The 18,789-nt window shown below is 40.3% G+C and overlaps 7 protein-coding genes across 8 annotated transcripts; 3 read left to right on the top strand and 4 right to left on the bottom strand.

The window, feature by feature from the left end:
- The first annotated feature begins 34 nt into the window (after positions 1-34).
- On the top strand, positions 35-4,746 carry LOC132256951 (putative fatty acyl-CoA reductase CG5065). Its single transcript, XM_059753564.1, has 7 exons — positions 35-230; positions 1,512-1,718; positions 2,501-3,071; positions 3,515-3,647; positions 3,728-3,970; positions 4,030-4,287; positions 4,352-4,746. Exons 2-7 carry the CDS (start codon positions 1,524-1,526, stop codon positions 4,485-4,487), a joined length of 1,536 nt encoding a protein of 511 aa, XP_059609547.1. The 5' UTR covers positions 35-230; positions 1,512-1,523; the 3' UTR covers positions 4,488-4,746.
- A 110-nt stretch (positions 4,747-4,856) lies between these two features.
- LOC132256949 (V-type proton ATPase subunit H) lies at positions 4,857-8,177 on the bottom strand. 2 transcript variants are annotated; one of them, XM_059753561.1, is made up of 6 exons: positions 7,989-8,177; positions 7,794-7,875; positions 7,328-7,727; positions 6,577-6,744; positions 5,247-5,944; positions 4,857-5,182 (listed from the first exon to the last, which is right to left on the bottom strand). In XM_059753561.1, exons 1-6 carry the CDS (start codon positions 8,038-8,040, stop codon positions 4,978-4,980), a joined length of 1,605 nt encoding a protein of 534 aa, XP_059609544.1. In that variant the 5' UTR covers positions 8,041-8,177; the 3' UTR covers positions 4,857-4,977. The 2 variants fall into 2 exon arrangements, with proteins under 2 accessions (XP_059609544.1, XP_059609545.1); XM_059753562.1 differs by lacking the exon at positions 6,577-6,744 and having other exon boundaries at positions 7,989-8,176.
- Positions 8,178-8,249: 72 nt separating this feature from the next.
- Positions 8,250-9,036, top strand: LOC132256953 (uncharacterized). The gene is made up of 2 exons (XM_059753566.1): positions 8,250-8,694; positions 8,752-9,036. The coding sequence occupies exons 1-2, from the start codon at positions 8,286-8,288 to the stop codon at positions 9,012-9,014; spliced, it is 672 nt and encodes a 223-aa protein (XP_059609549.1). The 5' UTR covers positions 8,250-8,285; the 3' UTR covers positions 9,015-9,036.
- On the bottom strand, positions 8,942-9,513 carry LOC132256955 (COX assembly mitochondrial protein homolog). The gene is made up of 2 exons (XM_059753569.1): positions 9,404-9,513; positions 8,942-9,347 (listed from the first exon to the last, which is right to left on the bottom strand). Exons 1-2 carry the CDS (start codon positions 9,465-9,467, stop codon positions 9,037-9,039), a joined length of 375 nt encoding a protein of 124 aa, XP_059609552.1. The 5' UTR covers positions 9,468-9,513; the 3' UTR covers positions 8,942-9,036.
- On the top strand, positions 9,402-10,298 carry LOC132256954 (uncharacterized). The gene is made up of 3 exons (XM_059753568.1): positions 9,402-9,515; positions 9,582-9,704; positions 9,766-10,298. Exons 2-3 carry the CDS (start codon positions 9,665-9,667, stop codon positions 10,125-10,127), a joined length of 402 nt encoding a protein of 133 aa, XP_059609551.1. The 5' UTR covers positions 9,402-9,515; positions 9,582-9,664; the 3' UTR covers positions 10,128-10,298.
- LOC132256952 (protein disulfide-isomerase A6 homolog) lies at positions 10,288-11,974 on the bottom strand. Its single transcript, XM_059753565.1, has 2 exons — positions 11,778-11,974; positions 10,288-11,701 (listed from the first exon to the last, which is right to left on the bottom strand). Exons 1-2 carry the CDS (start codon positions 11,791-11,793, stop codon positions 10,407-10,409), a joined length of 1,311 nt encoding a protein of 436 aa, XP_059609548.1. The 5' UTR covers positions 11,794-11,974; the 3' UTR covers positions 10,288-10,406.
- Positions 11,975-12,646: 672 nt separating this feature from the next.
- On the bottom strand, positions 12,647-13,641 carry LOC132256891 (juvenile hormone acid O-methyltransferase). The gene is made up of 3 exons (XM_059753483.1): positions 13,259-13,641; positions 12,923-13,203; positions 12,647-12,861 (listed from the first exon to the last, which is right to left on the bottom strand). Exons 1-3 carry the CDS (start codon positions 13,624-13,626, stop codon positions 12,698-12,700), a joined length of 813 nt encoding a protein of 270 aa, XP_059609466.1. The 5' UTR covers positions 13,627-13,641; the 3' UTR covers positions 12,647-12,697.
- Between the last annotated feature and the right edge of the window lie 5,148 nt (positions 13,642-18,789).

An 18,789-nucleotide genomic window follows, 5' to 3' on the forward strand; every position in this document is an offset into this window, starting at 1 on the left:
GTGCTCAGTGAGACTCCACAGCGATCAGTTCATCGGCAGTTTCATTGTCCAACAGAGGGTCGCGAATTCCTCAATTGCACTCGCAGAAAACAAATTTCTGGATTAAATCAGTTCTGAAAGTGATCGTGTAGTCGACAACTTTTCGAGAGCAAAGAGCATTCATTCATCATTTTGCAACACTTTGGATACTTTGTGCGCTGCATTTGGCCTAAATACAAGAAGTCTCAATTGTAAGTTGGCATGTTGTTGTGTAGAAAGAGCCGAGCAAAAAGTGAAAGTTCACGTAATAACAAAACCATTGAAGACAACATTAGACGTAGCAAAATACTTATTAAATAACCCCAGCACAGAGAGTGAAAGGATGGCAAAAACGTGAAAAAGTGTGTCACATTGAGCAATTGATAGCGGAAATGATCCTAAATTGCATGATTTTTCCGTGACGACATTGTTTTGGTGGAAATTCTACATTGCAAGTTTAGACTTGCAATTAGGAAAATCACGATACTTATTGTCTCTCTTAAGTGACTTTGAGAGAATACGAAAACAACATTTCAACGGTAACGATGTGACGTTTTTTAATGATCATCTCTCTTATTTATGATATCATCTAGGAAGGAAATGACTTAAGTTTTGCGTAATCATACTGAAAGTACTGAGGAGATCATTGAATATCTGTAGCGACGCGAGCAATTCCTTCTCAGTAAGTCATTAATTGGAGTCTGCAAGGCCATCAAAATTGGCACAATTCTCAAGCAACTTTGGCTGGTATCGTGGAATCTCGTTTCGATGGCTCTTGCACAATTTTCCAATAAGCTCCACAAGTCTTGCTCTTTTGACCGGAATTTCCATCTACCATCGGCTGCTGCATGTGGAAATGTGCAACACGAATGTAAACGAAATGCGCAAAACAAGAATTATTATGTTTTCTCACAATGCATTTCATCATCATTGTGAAGATACTTTTTCAACCATCGTGGATGCAACAATGTGTGCAAAACTTTAAGTAAAATATTCATGAAAAGCGAATAAATGATGATTTTCGCAAAAGAATTAAATTTTGTGGGCATAGTTTTTACTTAACAAAAAAAAAAGAAAAATAATTCGTGTTCTAGCTAGAAGATAATGCAACTATTTGCTTAAATACATGAATTTCATTTTCTTATGTGAGCAAAGACTTTGGCTGTCTTAGACCTCTGTTAAGTGATTTCATAAAGAATATGATCAAAGAAATATCACAAGACATGTGGATTTCACCTCCAACTTTTCCTCTCAGTGGAAAATCATTCTGAGTGATTTTAAAGAGCAACTCATCCCAGATGCGGTCCAATTTCAACAACTCAGGTGACCTTTCTTGTGCAACATTATGAATGTCTGATTTTCACTATCAATACGAGACATTATGTAATGCTCTCTTCGCATGTCTGGCACAGCGTGAGGCAAAAACACCATCAACGATCGTTTAACAACGGTTAATATACAACATGTTTCTTTGCGACTGTGTTTCATTCAAGAGCTGTGACGAAATGAATGAGGATCGTGTGGCACAAACGTTCGTGGGAAGGGCGATATTCATCACTGGCGGATCGGGATTCCTAGGAAAGGTGCTGATTGAGAAGCTGCTGAGAGTGTGTCCTGACATCAAGAAGATCTTCCTGCTGATGCGCACGAAGAAGGGAAAAGATCCCAAACAGCGACTTCTCGATATCTTCAGCAATCCAGTGAGTTTAAATATTAATTATTATTTGTTGTTCTGGTTCTTCTCGGTGCGGTAGGAAATATTTATGGTAATGAATCCAATAAACTACATTTCAAATTGTTTCATTGTTTATTCCAAATGTAATGAATATCATGCAATAATTACGTTCAATTTGCATACTCCGGAAAATTATTATAAAGTTGATCGTTTCGTGTTTCAGGGGAATTTGATCAATAAATTCACACTAAAAAGATTGAAAGGAACATTTGTAATCATGTAATATTTTTTTCATAACAGCTTAGTGTAGTTTAACTTACATATCGATTACAGTTAACGGTAATTACAAAAATTAGAGAAAATATGTGATAATTGAATAAATCAATAATGATGATTGAACAAAAAACCAAGTCCAAATGACGTGGAACGTTTTTACCACCACCTGTTACATTCTTCAATTTTTCTCGCTATTTGGTCATTATGCGAGACAATAACTCATAATTAGGGGGATTTTATGTAACTAGTCACTTCTTTTTTGAAAAATTACTATTTTTGGGAAATACCATAATGAGACAGAGTCAAATTTATCCATATCTTCTGCGTTAGAAATCTTTTTTTGCACAATATATTCAAGGTGGTTTTATTTTTGCCATTAAAAATTTAAATTTGATAAATACACGATCGTTTTCGATCATTTGTGGTGTGTTTTTATCACAAAGACCTTTATTTTATTGATGAATATTTTTAAAATGACTTTAGAAAGTTATGCTGAAGGTAAACTTCGATCATTCATTTTCACCTCTGCAGCTTTTTGATGGCCTGAAGGAGACTCATGGATTGGAGATGCTCATGGATAAGTGTCAAGTAATTGGGGGTGATGTTACACTCGCGGATCTAGGAATCAGTTCAGAAGATCGCCAGACGCTTATTGATGAGGTGTCGATTATTTATCACTGTGCAGCCACAATTCGATTTGATGAAACTCTGAAGAAGGCGATTCTTCTCAACACCAGAGGCACAAAATTGATGATTCAGCTTGCAAAGGACTGCAAGCACTTGGCAATGTTTTGCCACGTTTCGACGGCTTATTGCCACCTTCATGAGAAACATCTGCTAGAGAAGTCTTATGATCCTCCGGCAAATCCACACAAAGTGATCAATTGTGTTGAATGGCTAGACGAATCAGTGGTGGATGCGATGACAGACAAGATTCTCGGAAATCTGCCCAACACGTATGCCTTCACGAAGGCTCTGGGAGAAGGATTGGTGGTGGAAACAATGGACGACTTACCCTCCGTGATCCTCAGACCGTCCATCGTGATTCCGATCTATCAAGATCCTCTGCCCGGGTGGACCGACAACATCAATGGACCAACAGGTGAGAAGCAATCTGCAAAAACCTCGCTTATTTTCCGTGACGGTCGAAATTCGTTCTAGTCTTGAATTAGTTCTCAATTAATAATTACTTTTACGTCTTATATTGGACGGTATTTTCCGATATATACCTTATATACTATTTTCTTGGGAATTAAATTGACATCAGTTTCTATAAAGTTTAGAATACATCTTACTTTTTGTAAATTCATTCATTCTTTAGTTCTTTTTTTTTACTTTTGGATTTGTACCTGTAATAAAAGAAGTAAAACTTCTTTAAAATAGTTTTATATCAAAACTCAATCTCAAAACAGAAGGCTACTCATTCATTTTCTTACATAAAAAAGAAATATTTCTTAATGGCATGAATGGTGAAATTACTGTAATAAATAACGTTTTGTCTTCATAGACAAGGTATCATAGTAATGATCTTTCAATTTTTTATAGGTCTTCTCATTGGCGCTGGAAAGGGTGTCATCAGGACAATGTATTGCGACAGTGATGGATATGGAGATTACCTTCCTGTGGACATTGCTGTCAATTGTATGCTTTTGGCTACATGGAATTTCATTGAGAACAAGTAAATAAGATGCTTGTGAATACAAAATTCACAAAATCCAAAGTAAAATCCTTTTTATGATGCATATTTTCTCTCCTCAGTGATCGCTCGAGAAGAATCTACAATGTTACCAGCTCGGCGGAAATCAAGGTGTCCTGGAATCAAGTGATCGAGATGGGAAGAGAGATCGTGACGACAAAGGTCCCTCTGAATGGGGTTCTCTGGTATCCGGGAGGATCAATGAAGAACAATCGTCTGTATCACAATTTCTGCATGATTTTCTACCACTTCGTCCCTGCGATCTTCCTCGATGCACTTCTCTTCTGTCTGGGCTATAAACCGATGTGAGTGTTTGAATCTGATTTCAAAAGATGCTTTGCTAATAAATAGTCTTATTCTGCAGTTTGATTAGGGTTCACAAGAGGATACTTAAGGGTTTCCAAGTGTTTGAATACTACGCCAACAATCAGTGGGACTTTGACAATTCCAATGTACAATACTTGAGAACGGTGATAAACAAAAAAGAGAAGGAATTGTATAAGATCGACGCTGAGGATCTCGATATGATGGCATACTTTGAGAATTGCATCAAAGCCGCCCGAATTTACATTCTCAATGAGGCTGAGGACACGCTTCCGGCAGCCAGAAGACACATGAGGATGTAATGATCTGTCATGCAGTCAATTAATTTTATGCATTCTAACGATTTTTTTGCTCTCTTGCAGAATGTGGTGGGTTGACAAAATCTGCAAACACATCATCATGGGAATATGCCTGTACTACGTTGCTCTATACTTCTACAACGTGATCTTCGACGACGAAACACCACAGGACCTCCTGCAGAAGGCTATAGAGACCTAAGATCGTTTTTCATAAGGCTGTAATGAATAATAATGAGGGGTACTCGGCGAAGCAAGTTTGAGAAGTAAATAGTAAATACGATAAGAATTCTAGTCGATTTTTTACTATTGAACTCACACAATCAAGAGCAAAAGTAGAGGCCCAGAAAAATTGCTGTAAGTGGTTTAAAACTTCTAAAAGCTGTTCTATATATGTAAGACTCTGGGGTTATTTGATGTGCTTCCTATCAATTTTATAAAATAAAGAATGGAAATTCGTACTTTCGAATTTATTATCTCATTTTTACAGCTTTTATCATCATATTTCTGTAATATCTCTCAAAATTTAAGGTCAACAAGCCACCAAATGACACAACTAGGATTCATGCTCAATATTTACAACACTAATACTTGATGCATTCAAACTAATATTTTCGCCTCAATTGAAATTATACTGAATAGAGGAATGTAAACTACAATTTCAATTGCGTCGAATTAACAGAAGGACCATTTTAGGCTTTTCCAGCAATCGGGGCAGCTCCAGGCTTTGCAGCAGAGCCTCCGCCCTCCTTGTCCTTCTCCAGCTGTTTGCCCAAGTACTCCCAATTGTGCACCATCAACTTTTGCACGGCCAATAGCGCCTCATACCTCACATTGGGATCCTCATGGCTCAGCAATTGCATCACGAGTTGTTTTCCGCCCAATTGTTCAATCACTCTTTAAAGATCACAAGAATTAAGTACAGACACAATCTAGTAAACCGATAAAGAAGACAACTTACCGTTTTCCTCTTGGATAGTGCCTCACATACTCGCCAATGTCGAAACTGGCCACGGAGAGCACCAGAGGATCCTTGACCGTCTCCAGCAGATGCACAAGAATACGGAGCAGCTCGTAGTTCTTTTCGTTGAGGCGTTGTGCGTTTTCGCGCCAAAATTTTGCTGATTTATGCACCGGCGACCACTCAAGCCGTCCACTCTTCACCTCCGTGGCATACTCATCGAACGAACTCAAGTCTTGTACAGAGTTCTGCAGTTTCTCCGTGAGAAACTCCACATCCGACGAAATATCCTCATCATCAAAGCGGCGCTGCTCCAGAATCGACAATTGCTTCAGCACCTTGCATTGCACCATCGCGATGCAGTGTTCTTTCGACACCTGACTGTCCTCAGGTTTCTCAATTAGATTCCTGAACACCGCCAGAATGATGCGTGTCACCTTCTCTTTGGCGCAATCATTGAGAATGTCTGCCAAGATTGGGATGATGTTGAACTTGTTCATCTTCTCAGCGAGCAGCGGATTGAACGTGAGCACCCACAGGCAGAAGACCAGCTGGTACTGCACCTGAAAGTTAACGCGCGACGAAAGGATGCTGATGATCGTACTAATTCCATCCACAGAGACGAAAGCGAAGCGATACTCATCCACGCGTAGCATCATCTGCAGACAGCGGCCAACTGACTGGATGTACTCGTTGCTCTGCACGCGATAATCAGGAAGATTAAGAGTAAAGCGCATGGTCAACAAATAATCCATAGTTAAGATTATTGAGATAGAAAGGGTGTTTCTCAAAAAATTTTACCAAAAATAAAGTAAATTTTCAGAAGTAACGAAACAAAACAAAAAAACACAATGAGACCTCAAAGTTTGAAAATATATGTTACATATGTAGATCGTTAGCAAAACCTTGGCAAAATAAGCTTAACAAACTATGTACACAAATCATTTCAGTAATTCACTATTACTAATTTTCACCTCTTCAGTTGCATTACTCACTTTAAGGCTCAACAGATATTCTTGGACAACATCTTTGAGATCACATTGCAATGGTAAGAATTTTTTGAGTAACCCTGTACACAAAATTGTGAATAATTAAAAACGCTTAGTTTCTTCTTGAGAATCGAGGCGTTCAAGGCAAAAGCAAAAAGAAATATAATAATGACTCTCAAGACACACTTTGCAGTGTTAACGGGAGTTAAGAGGATACTATTCTACTCCTTTCTCGACCAATCTCTAGGTATCTAATCTACCCTCTCTAGAGACAGAGACTCACCCCAAACCACCCAAAAGGTAAAAGTAATTGAAAGTAAAACTAAAAATCAAACTTCTACCGGAATAAGAAGTGACTTTAACGAGGATGCCGTTGAAGCTTGATCATCGACGCAACTGGACACTTCTTTGTAGGTCTCGTGGTGTGGCTGATGATGGTGGTTGCCGTGCTGGGCCAGGGCGTTGCGTTTCGCATCCGCCTCAACAAGCTCTTGGTGATAGGCTTTGGCCTTTTCATATCGACATTTTACACATCGGTTATTTTCACCAAATTGTGTGGCAAAAATGGACAGAGTTTTTGTTTTGGTGGCAAAGACAGAAGAGGTGGTAGATATTTTGAGGAGAGAACAGAAGAATTATTAACAATTTTTTTTTATCACCACAGAAAATTTTCATTGCAAGAGATGTGAGCGAGAAATATACAAGTGCACACCAAAAGGCAATAATATCGGTGGAGTTAGAGATAAAAATAAAAACAACTGGATAGCTTTAAGGTTAGTGCCTGTGAGGGCGATTGATGGAGTAAACGCCACAAATTTGCAGAAAAGTGTGTAAATTCGGTTAGTCTTGGACACTGAGTTTCCCTCAGACAGAGAGAGAGATTGAAACAATAATACAGCAACTCATAACACCATCAAAAAATCACCAGAATAGAGGGGAAATTGTTAGTAGGAGACCAGATTAGATCTACTCAGGACTTCGAGGACAACGAGAGAGACAATGCGACAAACAGGGTGAGTATGCTCAAGTGAGGAGATTCCCTGTAATCAAAACGTGTGATCTTCAAGTGAGGTTGTTAAGCCAAATACTCACATTCACGGTCAGCTGATCTTTCAGCCACTGAAGATAGAAGTTTAGGTCGGACTTGGGCATCTGCTCGTGACCCCAGCACGCCAACTTGGCTAGAATCCTCGACGACATATTGACAATGAAACCATCCTGACGGTTGAGGAGGTTTAAGAATGGTCCCCAAACGCTCTCCTTGCGCTTCATCGAGTAGTCGTGGAAGATCTCCACTCGCGAGCGATCCTCCTGCAGCAGATCGTCAATCATCACGAGGATGTACTGGATGGTCTGGTCCTTAGAGACGTGCGACAGAAGATTAAGCAGCGTCTTTGCGCACTGCGACGGATTCTGCTGCAAGTACTGTGCCTTTTTCTCCCCATCCAGGGCACTAACACAGTTGTAATCCTCGCTGGAGATCATCTGAGACCTGAAAGCAATTTGAACGCATGACATTGAGTCAGCTGATCTCCACCTTTTTCCTAGTTTTCCTTACTGCATGTACGATTGCCAGTTGATCTTGATCTGGCGGATGTCTCCGGCCTGCTGTTGGAGCACACTTGTGGCCGCAATCATGTCTGAAAAGTTATTTTTCTGTGATTTTCCAGCCCGCAATAAGATTTTTGCCCTCCGCCCTCAAGTCATCTGACTTGGTCAGTTAGCTATTTTTAGCTTTTACGCCTAAACTCACCGATTTTATCATCGTGCAGAGATGTCATCAAATCAGCCATATTCTCAGTCATCTTGTTGATTGATTTTCAGTTACTTCTTTCGGGAAAATCACCTTTTTCACAAGAGAATTTGGAGAAAATTTTCCAAGTTCCTGCGACTCACGTGACGTTTCACTGTTGGATCGGCAGTGACAAGTGCTGTCAATATTGAGCAACTTAACTTGCTCAATTTTCATGGAGGGGGTAATGGGATATTTCTCGGGAAATTTTGTTATCTTGCTTTTCTGCACCTCTGTTTTGGTTTGCTAAATTTCACCATGTCTTTCCGCAAGAAAAAGGGAGTTCCGGCAATCCAAAATTTCTGTCCTTTACCTGTGAAAGCCATTGCAAACTCCTATGATCACACAGGAATCCTCAAAGGCTTTGTTGTGTTGGTAGAAAATGAGGATTCTGTGAAAATCCTCCAAGAAAACGGGTGTTTTGGCCAAAGAATCCCAGGAAGAAGCGACGGATTGTATCTTTTGAAAGAAGAAGCCTTCTTTCTGCATAATTGTCTCAAATGCTTGAAAATTGTGACTGAAAATCAAGAGATTCTCAGCACAGAAAGCATCTTTGACCACTTTTGTCGTTCCAGGAAGAACTTTGTGACATCTTTTATAGCCTATCAGTATCTTAAAAGCAAGAAATGGGTCATCAAATCTGGACTGAAATTTGGTGGAGATTTTCGTAAGTCAATTCTTGATATGTTAATGCTTTTCAAGATTACAAAGTCTATTTCTTCAGTGTTGTACAGAGAGGGTCCGGAAATCTACCATTCAAGCTACGTTGTGTTTCTCCAAGACGAAGGAACGGTGCTGAAAGGCATAAATTTGCAGAGTTTATACAGAACCACAGAAGCCAGTGGTAAGGATCTCTTGATTCTCCATGTGAATCAATCTAAGGACTTCCAATACTGCCATCAAGACCCTCAATGTTTAGCAGATAAGTTTAATAATTTTACAGTCAGTGAAGTTAATCCCAGGCGATTTTCTTTTCATCCAACATGAATAGACTGATTATTACACTAAATCACTGTTGTTCTGTGATGTTCCGATGCTTCTTCTTTATGCCCGTTCTGCGGTATTCTGTCCTATCGTCTAAGTACATTTGCCGGCATTCGCTCTTGAAGCTCTCATTTTGATACCACTTTGTTAGGCAGTTCTTTAGCTTCTCATTCTCCCTTCGACATGAAAATACCAACATAAGCCCATTCTCCTTGCCACACTTTGTAAATTCCGCCACTTCTTGGATACATTTCTCTTCTCTGGCACGGTCTCGCATGATCTTGGGTATGAGAATCTCTACCTCTACCTTACGCAATGACTTATCGTCCGGATCCCCTGTTGCAAACAGCGTTTAATTAAAATTTCGACATTACTTCTTGCAGACACTCTACCTAATTGATGGGGTCCGGATGTGTAATAACTTTCGTCAGCTGGCTTCTCCTTATAGCCACTCATTTTCTTGACCACAATAATAATTTTCAGAGGAACGGTCTGAACAGTGAGGTTAGATTACATTAGCAGAGCTGCCAAAACCACACTGCCGTACCGACGTTGTTTATTTACTTTTAGTGCGGAAATCAGGAAATTCCTTTGTTCCTCAAGGAATATCGTACCTTTTTCATCATTCTCACCCTCATCGACGTACTTAAATCATGCTCAAAGGCTTTGTGGTGTGTTTAGTGGTGATATTATGTAAGTACTTTTGATGCTGGCTCCAATATTCTTGGGCGTCACTGACGCTGTGGATTTGCAGGTGTCGATTTGGCTTTGAGTAGCCCCCTCGTTGGCCGCTCGAGTGGCGGCGGTGGCAAGAGTGCCTCCGGGCGAAGAGGATACATGGGACAGCAGTCCGGTGACACTGGTGTTTCAAGGACAGCGAAGAAGCAAGAGTTCTCTGCATGGGGCATCATCACTCTCATTATGTTTGCTGTCCTCATAGGATTTGGGGGATACTATGGGTACATTTGTTACCCATTGATATGCAAGAAGGAGCGCCACTACGATGTGATGGATGTCGCATCCTCCACAAGTGCCAGCACGCCCACCACGAGATCCGCAGAGTTCGAGAAGATGGACCCGGACTTCGATGGGCCCACAGTGTTCAGATACAAATAATATGAGTAGCTTTTTTATTCTGCAGACAATCGCATTTAGGGTAAGAAAATCCATATCACGAACAAGACGGAGACTGAGAAATTGCCAATTTTGATAAGGAATCTTAAGAGGTATTATTCGAATTAGTATTTTGCGAATTTTGCTAATAAATTTTATACGATTTTTACATAATTGCTCTCTTTATTCTCATTTTGGAAGTTAAAATACATCGATCTTCTTATAAATCCGACACTGGACACAGTCTCAAAAGTAATGGGGAATGAACTAGAATTACTCTGATTACAGCTCATCTTTCTCATCGTCCAGCACCACATCAGAGAGATCGATGTCTTCCTCCTCGGGCAGTTGGCCATCCTTGCCATCCCAGGCTTCAACTGTAACCACCTTGATGTCACCGTCGCCGGGAATGGGCGCTGTCTGGCCACGTCCGTATGAGATGTCGCGTAGGAATTCGTTGATGCCCTCCTTGGAGAAGGAACCTCGCAGTAAGGAGTATTTCTTCTTCTTTAAATTCACCACAGCCATGGCGGGATACCCGAAACCTCCCATGCCTAGAGTTTCCTCTAGTTTGCTCTGTGACAACGCCTCTGTCCACACATAGCCCCACTGTTTAGCCTTGTACTTCTCGGCCATTTCCTTAAGTACGTTGACGAAGTTGTTCCTACATTTGGAATTACAGTCCAAGATGTGGGGCAGCACCGATACGATGCAGAGCGCTTTTCCTTCGCATGCCTCTGTCAGGACGTCCTGCGACAACAATTCGTGCACCTCAGGAGTAGGAACGTTTTCCACATACTTATCAAGGGCCCATGTGACGATATCCGAAGACGTGCGTCCTCCATCGTAGTCGCTGACAGAGTGGCGATCCTTCTTGCCGCCGGGGAAGAACTTGATGGTGGGATATCCCTGAACTCCGTACTCTTGAGCTTTCTGCTGATGCACAGTGGCGTCCAAGGCACCCAGTTTCACCTTTCCTTTTAACTCAGACGCAGCCTTGGCCCATTGAGGGGCAAGATTCTTGCAGTGACCACACCAGGGAGCGAAGAATTCCACAAGCCAGACATCGTCACTGTTCAGGACTAGTTTATCAAAGTTGGCGTCCGTCAGCTCAATTACATCATCGCTCTTGCTATCGGAATCACCTCCACCACTTCCACTTCCCGGCTTTTTACCCAGGTTTGCTTTTACCATCTTCTTGGCTTCCGCTAGGACGGCATCAGCGATACCTTCTGCCGTGCGCTGACCATTATAATCACTGGGAGACTTCTTGTTTGCACCGAAGATCTTCAGAGTGGGAAAACCACGCACTCCGAACTGTCCGGCTAAACCTTTGTGCTCATCAGCATTCACAGCGCCCACCTTGGCGAATCCCTTCAGTGCCGTGGCGGCCTTCTGATACTCAGGAACGAGAGATTTACAGTGACCACACCACGGAGCGTAGAACTCCACTACCCACACAGCGTCGCCCTGAAGCACCAGCCGATCGAAATTGGCAGGAGTGAGATCAACCACGTCACTGGAGGACGGGTACAAGGCAGCGCTTTGCTGGATGACTAGCCACAGGCATATGGTTCCTAACCAGGGAGATAACAAAATGTGGTTCAAGAGATGGAAGCCATCCGAGAAATTACAAAGGCAACTTCAACTCACCCAAAATCAACTTCATTTGTCTCTATTTGTCACTTATTTTACAGAAAATTGACGCTTAATCAACTTGCCACTCAAGCACACTGGCACAGATGAATGAGAACACGATTACGATTGAAATTGAGGGACTTTTGCACCTCGCCGGTGAGGAAATTCTCCTGGAATAGCGACTTTGCCAGACGAAGTGTTGTTGCTTTCTGATTGGTGGATCGCCAGCGCCCTATTAAGAATCCCCATGGATATTAGACTGAATTGGCGCTGTTGCATAGGACATTTCCAAGATATTCCACTTTCCAAAACCGAATAGAGTTTTTCCGGTTTACGAATGGGACTGTATTATGGATTTTGTGAAAACGTGTATTATGAAAATTTATCACAACCAGTTCAATATATCGATGCGAATTGTGTGAAAATTTGCATATATTTTTTAATTAATAATTTTGGGTTAAAAATGGACAAATCAAAATACAATAATTTTGTTTGCGTTGAAAACGTGGGCTCGAATTCACCCACTGAAATAAGTTAATCTGGAATACAGCACATATAATTATATTTTCATAGAAAAAATTTAATTGCAATTGTAATTGAATTGTAATGAGCAAATCTCAAGGAAAATCGCGTTGTGGAATAACTGTGAGTCATTTATTTATTTACACTATATGATGGGGCCGTTCTTCAATAGACGGTTTCCCAATATGGAGAATTCAATTTAGAATGAAATACGGATGAAATATCAATTGTACTATTTTTCATGTAATTCTACAATGATGGCGCTGCTATCGTAAAAACTTTATTTTGAATCCAATGAAAAATAACAGCCATGAAACAGGCTCTTTTCGGATTAAAATTAAATTATATTCAAAGCACCTGATATACTAATTTATTTAGAATATTTCCATTACAATTCATTGATGTGTAAGACACTACTTTTTGCCATAAGCCACTAGCAGTTTGTATGGTGTGATAATCTTGTTATTGCTTTCGAAAAGACTCATTCTCGCCACCCAGCCTACATAGTCATTGAGAAAGCTCTCGTGCATGGCTGCAGGGATTCTCTCCAGAAAGGGATTAATTGCTCTCACAGACTCTAGTAAAGAGAAGAATAGGTATAAGCGAGAAATATGGTATTGTAAGCGGAGCTGTTATACTTTTTAGGATGTCTATTCCGTCATAAACGAAGAAATTATCCTTCAACTCTATCCGAATCTCTGTGAATCCCGCGGCGTACATGAGATTCCAAAACTCCTCAGCGGGCTTTTTGGAATGCTGATAGGGAGAAACGAATTTGTGGACGTCAGTCATGTATGAAGCCCAGCGCTTACTTCTTGCCATTTTCTCGTAGATCTCAAATATGGGCATATTAGCCAAGAAAGTGAGCAAGCAATCGCCATCGGGTGTCAGGAGGTTGTAGATATTCTGCACTGCGGCCCTAATAGAAAGGACAATTGAAATAAATTTGGAAAAACGATGTGGAGTTGCACTACTTCTGGTTCTGCACCCAGTGGAGGCAGTAGAAAGATGTGATATGATGAACAGGCTCTATTTCACTGGTCATCGCGAGGGCGCCAATGTCCATGGTGGCGAAGGAGATACCCTTCAGATAGCCATAAGTATCTCTGGCGTATCTCACCATTTGCTCGGAAATATCTGCTCCGATCACGCGAGAGTAGTTCTGAGGTAGCACAGGTAGCAGATAGTCGATCAGGACATCCCCACTGCCACAGCCGATGTCCAGAATGGAATCTTCCCCATCTCCGCGCCACTGAATGAGGTGCCCAAACTCTTTCAAGATCTCTTTCGCATCCCTGCGCTGCAGACTGTTGGATTTCTGGTACAGATATGCCTTGTTCATCACTGACTGACCACAAAACTTGTGAGCGCTTCGCGTGGCGTTAGTGCTTTTTTATACTCTCAGTTGTATCTTTTGGGCGATTATGGTGGCCAAAAAGTGGCCCAAAAATTGACTCAGAGAAAGAGTGCCGTGATGTGGGGCGAGAGCAGTCGGAATTGGACAATTCAGAGATGAATCTGGAAGTCTAGTGACCAATGGAAGGTCCAGAAAGCTCATGAAGTGGCATGTGTGTGTGCTTGTGTGGAGTGGGATCAACGGAAATCACAAAAAAATTAACTAAGAAGAATATTAATAGTCTCACAATGGGATGCGGTTGGAAGGGTCAGAGATTTTGGCCTGACACTGCAAAATATTCAATGAAAATCTAAATTACAAAAACCCACACAAGATTATTTTCCACGGAAATCCCACATTTGTACTGGCATATTTCTGACGCTGGAGAATTTAAATGACAAAGCTCCGAAGCTCAACGTCAGCCACAGAAGCTTGAGTGCCCGAGGAGCAAAAATAGACATTAGATAATTCAGTGTAATCTTTGTATTCCATCACCACATAGAGATTGACCCCTCTGAGCGACTCAATTTACAGCTCACGATGCAAATTTTTCCGGAATTGAGACACATGGATGACAAACAGTATCACATTCTCTTATCAATCCTATCAAATATAAGGTCAGAGCGATTTTTCCCATATATGGCAGAAATAATACAAATTCCATGTTGAAGACCTGAAAACAAGCGAGATAGACGCTTCTGTCAGTGGCAGCCTTTTTGGGCGAAAGAGAAGAAAGAATTGGGGAGAACTTGCAAGACTTCGTCGTTCTTTTCGTATGGAGAAAACAAACGAAAAAAGAGTCGCATGACTTTATAACTTGAGCGCGGCCAAGGTTGCATCATTAAAGCAATTACAGTTATTTCAGTGTTAATCGAATCACTTGCAAATTTTACAATGCGCTGTTTAAATAAAATTGAATTGATGTACGATGCACTGTGAAGTTCTTAGGGCAAAATTTTCTATTATTTAAGTTCTTATTCCGTTAAAAGATTGGGTCGTGAAGGAAATTAGCATTTTAAAGGCTGAACTCACTGAAATATACTTATGTATTTTTATGCAAACTTGCAAATAATGCAAATTTTTGCTACAATTATGTTCTTCACTGTGCAGATCACGCAAATGAATTATTTAATAACGTCTTTATAAATGCTTTTTTCGTAAAAAAAAATCCTCTAAACTGTGATGATCATTTATGCAACACAATAATACTAATTTATACTTACTCAATATAGAATTAGATAAAATTGTCTCATATGATTTATTCGCAATCGTTTTTTATCATCGATTTGTCTAAATGTTCTCTCTAGAAAATCAATTGTTACAAACAAAATGTATTTTTGCAGATTGTCATTCGTGATAAGTATTCACACCCACTGCAATTTTATATAAAATATCATCGCAATCATTACTTATATTATTATCATCATTTTATTAGCAACGTAATCATTGCTACTACTTTATTTTCCAGATAAATACTGCACATGCACTGACAGAAGCGCGTAGATGGAAAAACAGCTGGGAAAAAGCTGTGGGATGAGAAAAGAAGTGTTCGATTATAAGAGCAGCGAAAATGTCCACATGAATGCATTTAAGTGGACCTACCTCAATGGTTGAACTATTGGATTGACTAAAATTGGAATTCCCCCAGGTTTAGTCTGATTCGTATCACGAGAACGAATGCTAAAAACATCGACCAGATTTTCAGACAGTCAAACTTCCGAGGAATTCGCGATATTCCAAAACCAGATCTTGGTCTATACAAATTTTGTTGGCCCCTCTTTTTGTTCATCCTTTATGTGTCTGGAGCTGCATTTCTTTACCACCACTGCGATTAATACTTTTGGCTGTCCAAAAAGACGACATATAAAATCCAAAAACGACCATCTCATTGTATTCCGGTTGAAACTGATTCGGGGTTTAATTCGCGCATTCTTCAATATTATTTTAGGCTGGATCTTTTTAGTGTACACGGCCAAATTTTCCACGCAATTTTCCTCACAAACTCATTAGAAAGTCTGTTGCAATGAGCTGTTAATTAGGCTCTTTCGCCCCAGGTGGGGACGAACGGGAAAAGGGGGTCATCGGACGATGGAAAATTAGAAAGTTTTATTATCATCTTATCGAGCCCTTTGAGCATTTGCGTCGGTCAAGAGACCGACGTGGGTGCAGTGCACTCTTCTGTCTCAAGAGCAAAACTGGAATGGACGGGAGGCGCGCATTCTATAGAGATAGCCCTAGCCCAAGACATTTTACTGAAAGTGAAAACAACATGCATAAATCATTCCACGGAGGCAAATGAACTTTCATCACAAGAGTGTGATCCATTAGTTTCAGAATTCTGCCATAAATTCTCAATTCCAATGAACGATCATTTCCATAACGTGACCCTTTCTACAATCGCTTTCACGGTTGTTTTTTGAATGATAAATGCGTGATGAAACTGTATAATTTGGCCCTTTACTCTTGGGCTATTTTTAGCCTTAAAGCAGATTTGACTCATTTGACCAAACATAAATGTCATATATGCAATAATTGAGTAGGTTTCATCACCATGATTTCCTCTTGAAGAATAGTAGAAAAGCTCGCTTATCTGTCATACTTTTTTCACACGACTCAAATTTTTAAATGAATTCATTGATTATTTCTAATGGACTCTCAGTTTTACCAGATTAATTGCTTTTCTGAAAGGTCTCAGAGTGCACTATGGGATTTTTATTGGACATGAGAGGACATTCATATGGAAAACAAATTATATACACTTAGAGAAGAGCAAATAATTGATAAAGCTGATAAACTAATTGCAATCAGTAGATCAAGAATTGGTTTATTTCAAGGAAAGCTGTTGTATTTGTGAAATGTGAGACCACTTCATATGGATGTCTGAAATATAAATCTGAAAGTTATCGAAAATTAGAACAAAATGTGATACACAAACTTGGGAAAAAAGTATTCAGAAATGATTAAAAAATTAAAAATGTTTGGATGGTTTTTGGGATTGTTTTAAGAGTAAAAAAATTGTCCTTCCACAGATAACGCTGATGTAGTCATGGGTTTTTTGTGTGACGCCTTCAATGGAATTGTGGAAGAGCCATTTTAGACGTGTATTGATTTTAGATTTTCCCAGCATATTTCATACCTTATATCTGTGCCTTTTCTCTCACCAAACTTTTCTCACTCATGGTACCGAATATAAATTTCCAAAATAATACGAAAATCTCATCATTTTCGGGGGAGGCTTTCACACCATCATCATCCCCAAAGAATTTCCCACACCTCCTGCTGGGGAGAATGTGTGAGTGTTTTTGGGGGTGCCAAAACGAAATATTTTTCTCCCTCTGTATGGTTCATTGAATGGGTGGTGCCCAAATATGAGCAACGGAAAAAGCTCCTTGCGAGTGGGAACGAGAGAATGATTGTACTGGAAATATATTTTTCTTCTTACATTTTCCACGCATCTCACACTATGAGTATATTTTTATATGGAATATCTTTTTATGTATGTTGTTATATTTCTTCTCCCTCTGTGAGTTATGCCGCCAACGGTGGAAGTGAGAGAGTGTATGAGAGAGAGAAGGAGAGTGAGAAAGAGAGAGAGAGAAATGTGAGGAGATAGAATAAGAGTTGAATGTAATCATAATAAATATATATAGAGGCATCTATGGGAATGGTGTATAGCCAAGACATTGGAGCATAAAATATATATCTAGGTCATTTTTTCCATCAGCAGGGGGCCCTTCATATATTACTACCCCAGAGGAGAAAACCACATAAAATTTTTCGTATATATGCGGCTCTAAGAGGGAAAATCCTCCATCGCCACGATGTAAACGAGAAAAAGAACTTTTCGTGATGGTTTTTTTCCTCGCTCTCGTCTTATTCTCTTTGGGATGGAGATGTGGAGGGGCGGTGGGGGGTGTTGGAGAAAAAATACAGAGTGAGCTTACAGATACATAATTTTCTCGCTCTATATTTGTTTTGTAGCCAATAATTTTGTGATTCGAGAAGGCGCATGTCTTGTGCCATTTCAACATCTGCAGAAAGACACGCTCACATTTGGAGTCTGCAGACGCCCATGAGTTTCTTCCATTTCAATCGCTTCTCGCCACCCACACTCAAATTCGCCCCTTTTGTATTTGTGTGCGGTGAACTTTCGTGCGATTTCGTTGGTGTGATTCCAAGAGAACTTTTGGGTGGAACCTGAAGACATGTCTTTTTATGACTTGTGGTGTCGATATCCAGAGGGCATGTCTTTGGCCAGTAGGTTTCCCCTGATTCCATATGTGTTCTCAAGAAAAGCATTTCCAAGTGGCATTTTATGCTAAAACTAATATTTCCTATGAATAGGGCGCGGGGATGGCGCACCAAATAACATCACATATAATCATCCCACTCGAAATGTCGCTCTAGTAAACTTTCACCCTCGCCCAAATTTTCCATGGAAGCTTTTATGCGCCATGGAGTTGTCTGCAAGCTTTAGTTGGCAGAGTGCACAAAGGATGATAATATTTGCCTCATTCCATGACGGCACGAAAACATGCGGACGAAAGGCAGGTGGGTTTGCTGCTGTGTCACTTGTGCAATTTTCCAAACACCACCCCCTCCTGCCAGCAGCCATGAAAATCATATTTCCAAGAGGGTGGTGGAGAGGAAAAGCTCTCTCTCACTTGCTCCTTCATCCAGAGTAGTGGAAATGCAGCGAGAGACGCGCAGATGAAACTCAGTTGAATTGGTGACGCCCAGTTTTCCAATATTTCATCTGCAACTTTTGCCCCTCTCCCAAAAACTTTTGAGCTTTTCCTCTGCAGACAATCTCTCTTCTCTTCTCAACATAAAATACAAATAGATTGCGGACAATTTTTCTCTCACTGCAGAGGATAAACATTAATTTCTCACCCCGGAAAGGATTTGACACACTAATAGATTTTGATTAAAATGACTGCTCTCAGACTAACGAAAAAGTTTTCGCTTTCAAATTCAATGACACCTCAGGCGATTTCCTGTGGGATAAGAATAAAAAATTCTGGGTGAAAATTAAACACAAGATTCTCGTTTTTATCCCGAAACCCCGGTAAAACCTTTCTTTTATGCACTTCTATTTCGAGAGTGGAA

Source organism: Phlebotomus argentipes, unplaced genomic scaffold (assembly GCF_947086385.1).
Source record: "Phlebotomus argentipes unplaced genomic scaffold, Phlebotomus argentipes genome assembly contig_33, whole genome shotgun sequence".
Lineage (NCBI taxonomy): Eukaryota > Metazoa > Arthropoda > Insecta > Diptera > Psychodidae > Phlebotomus > Phlebotomus argentipes.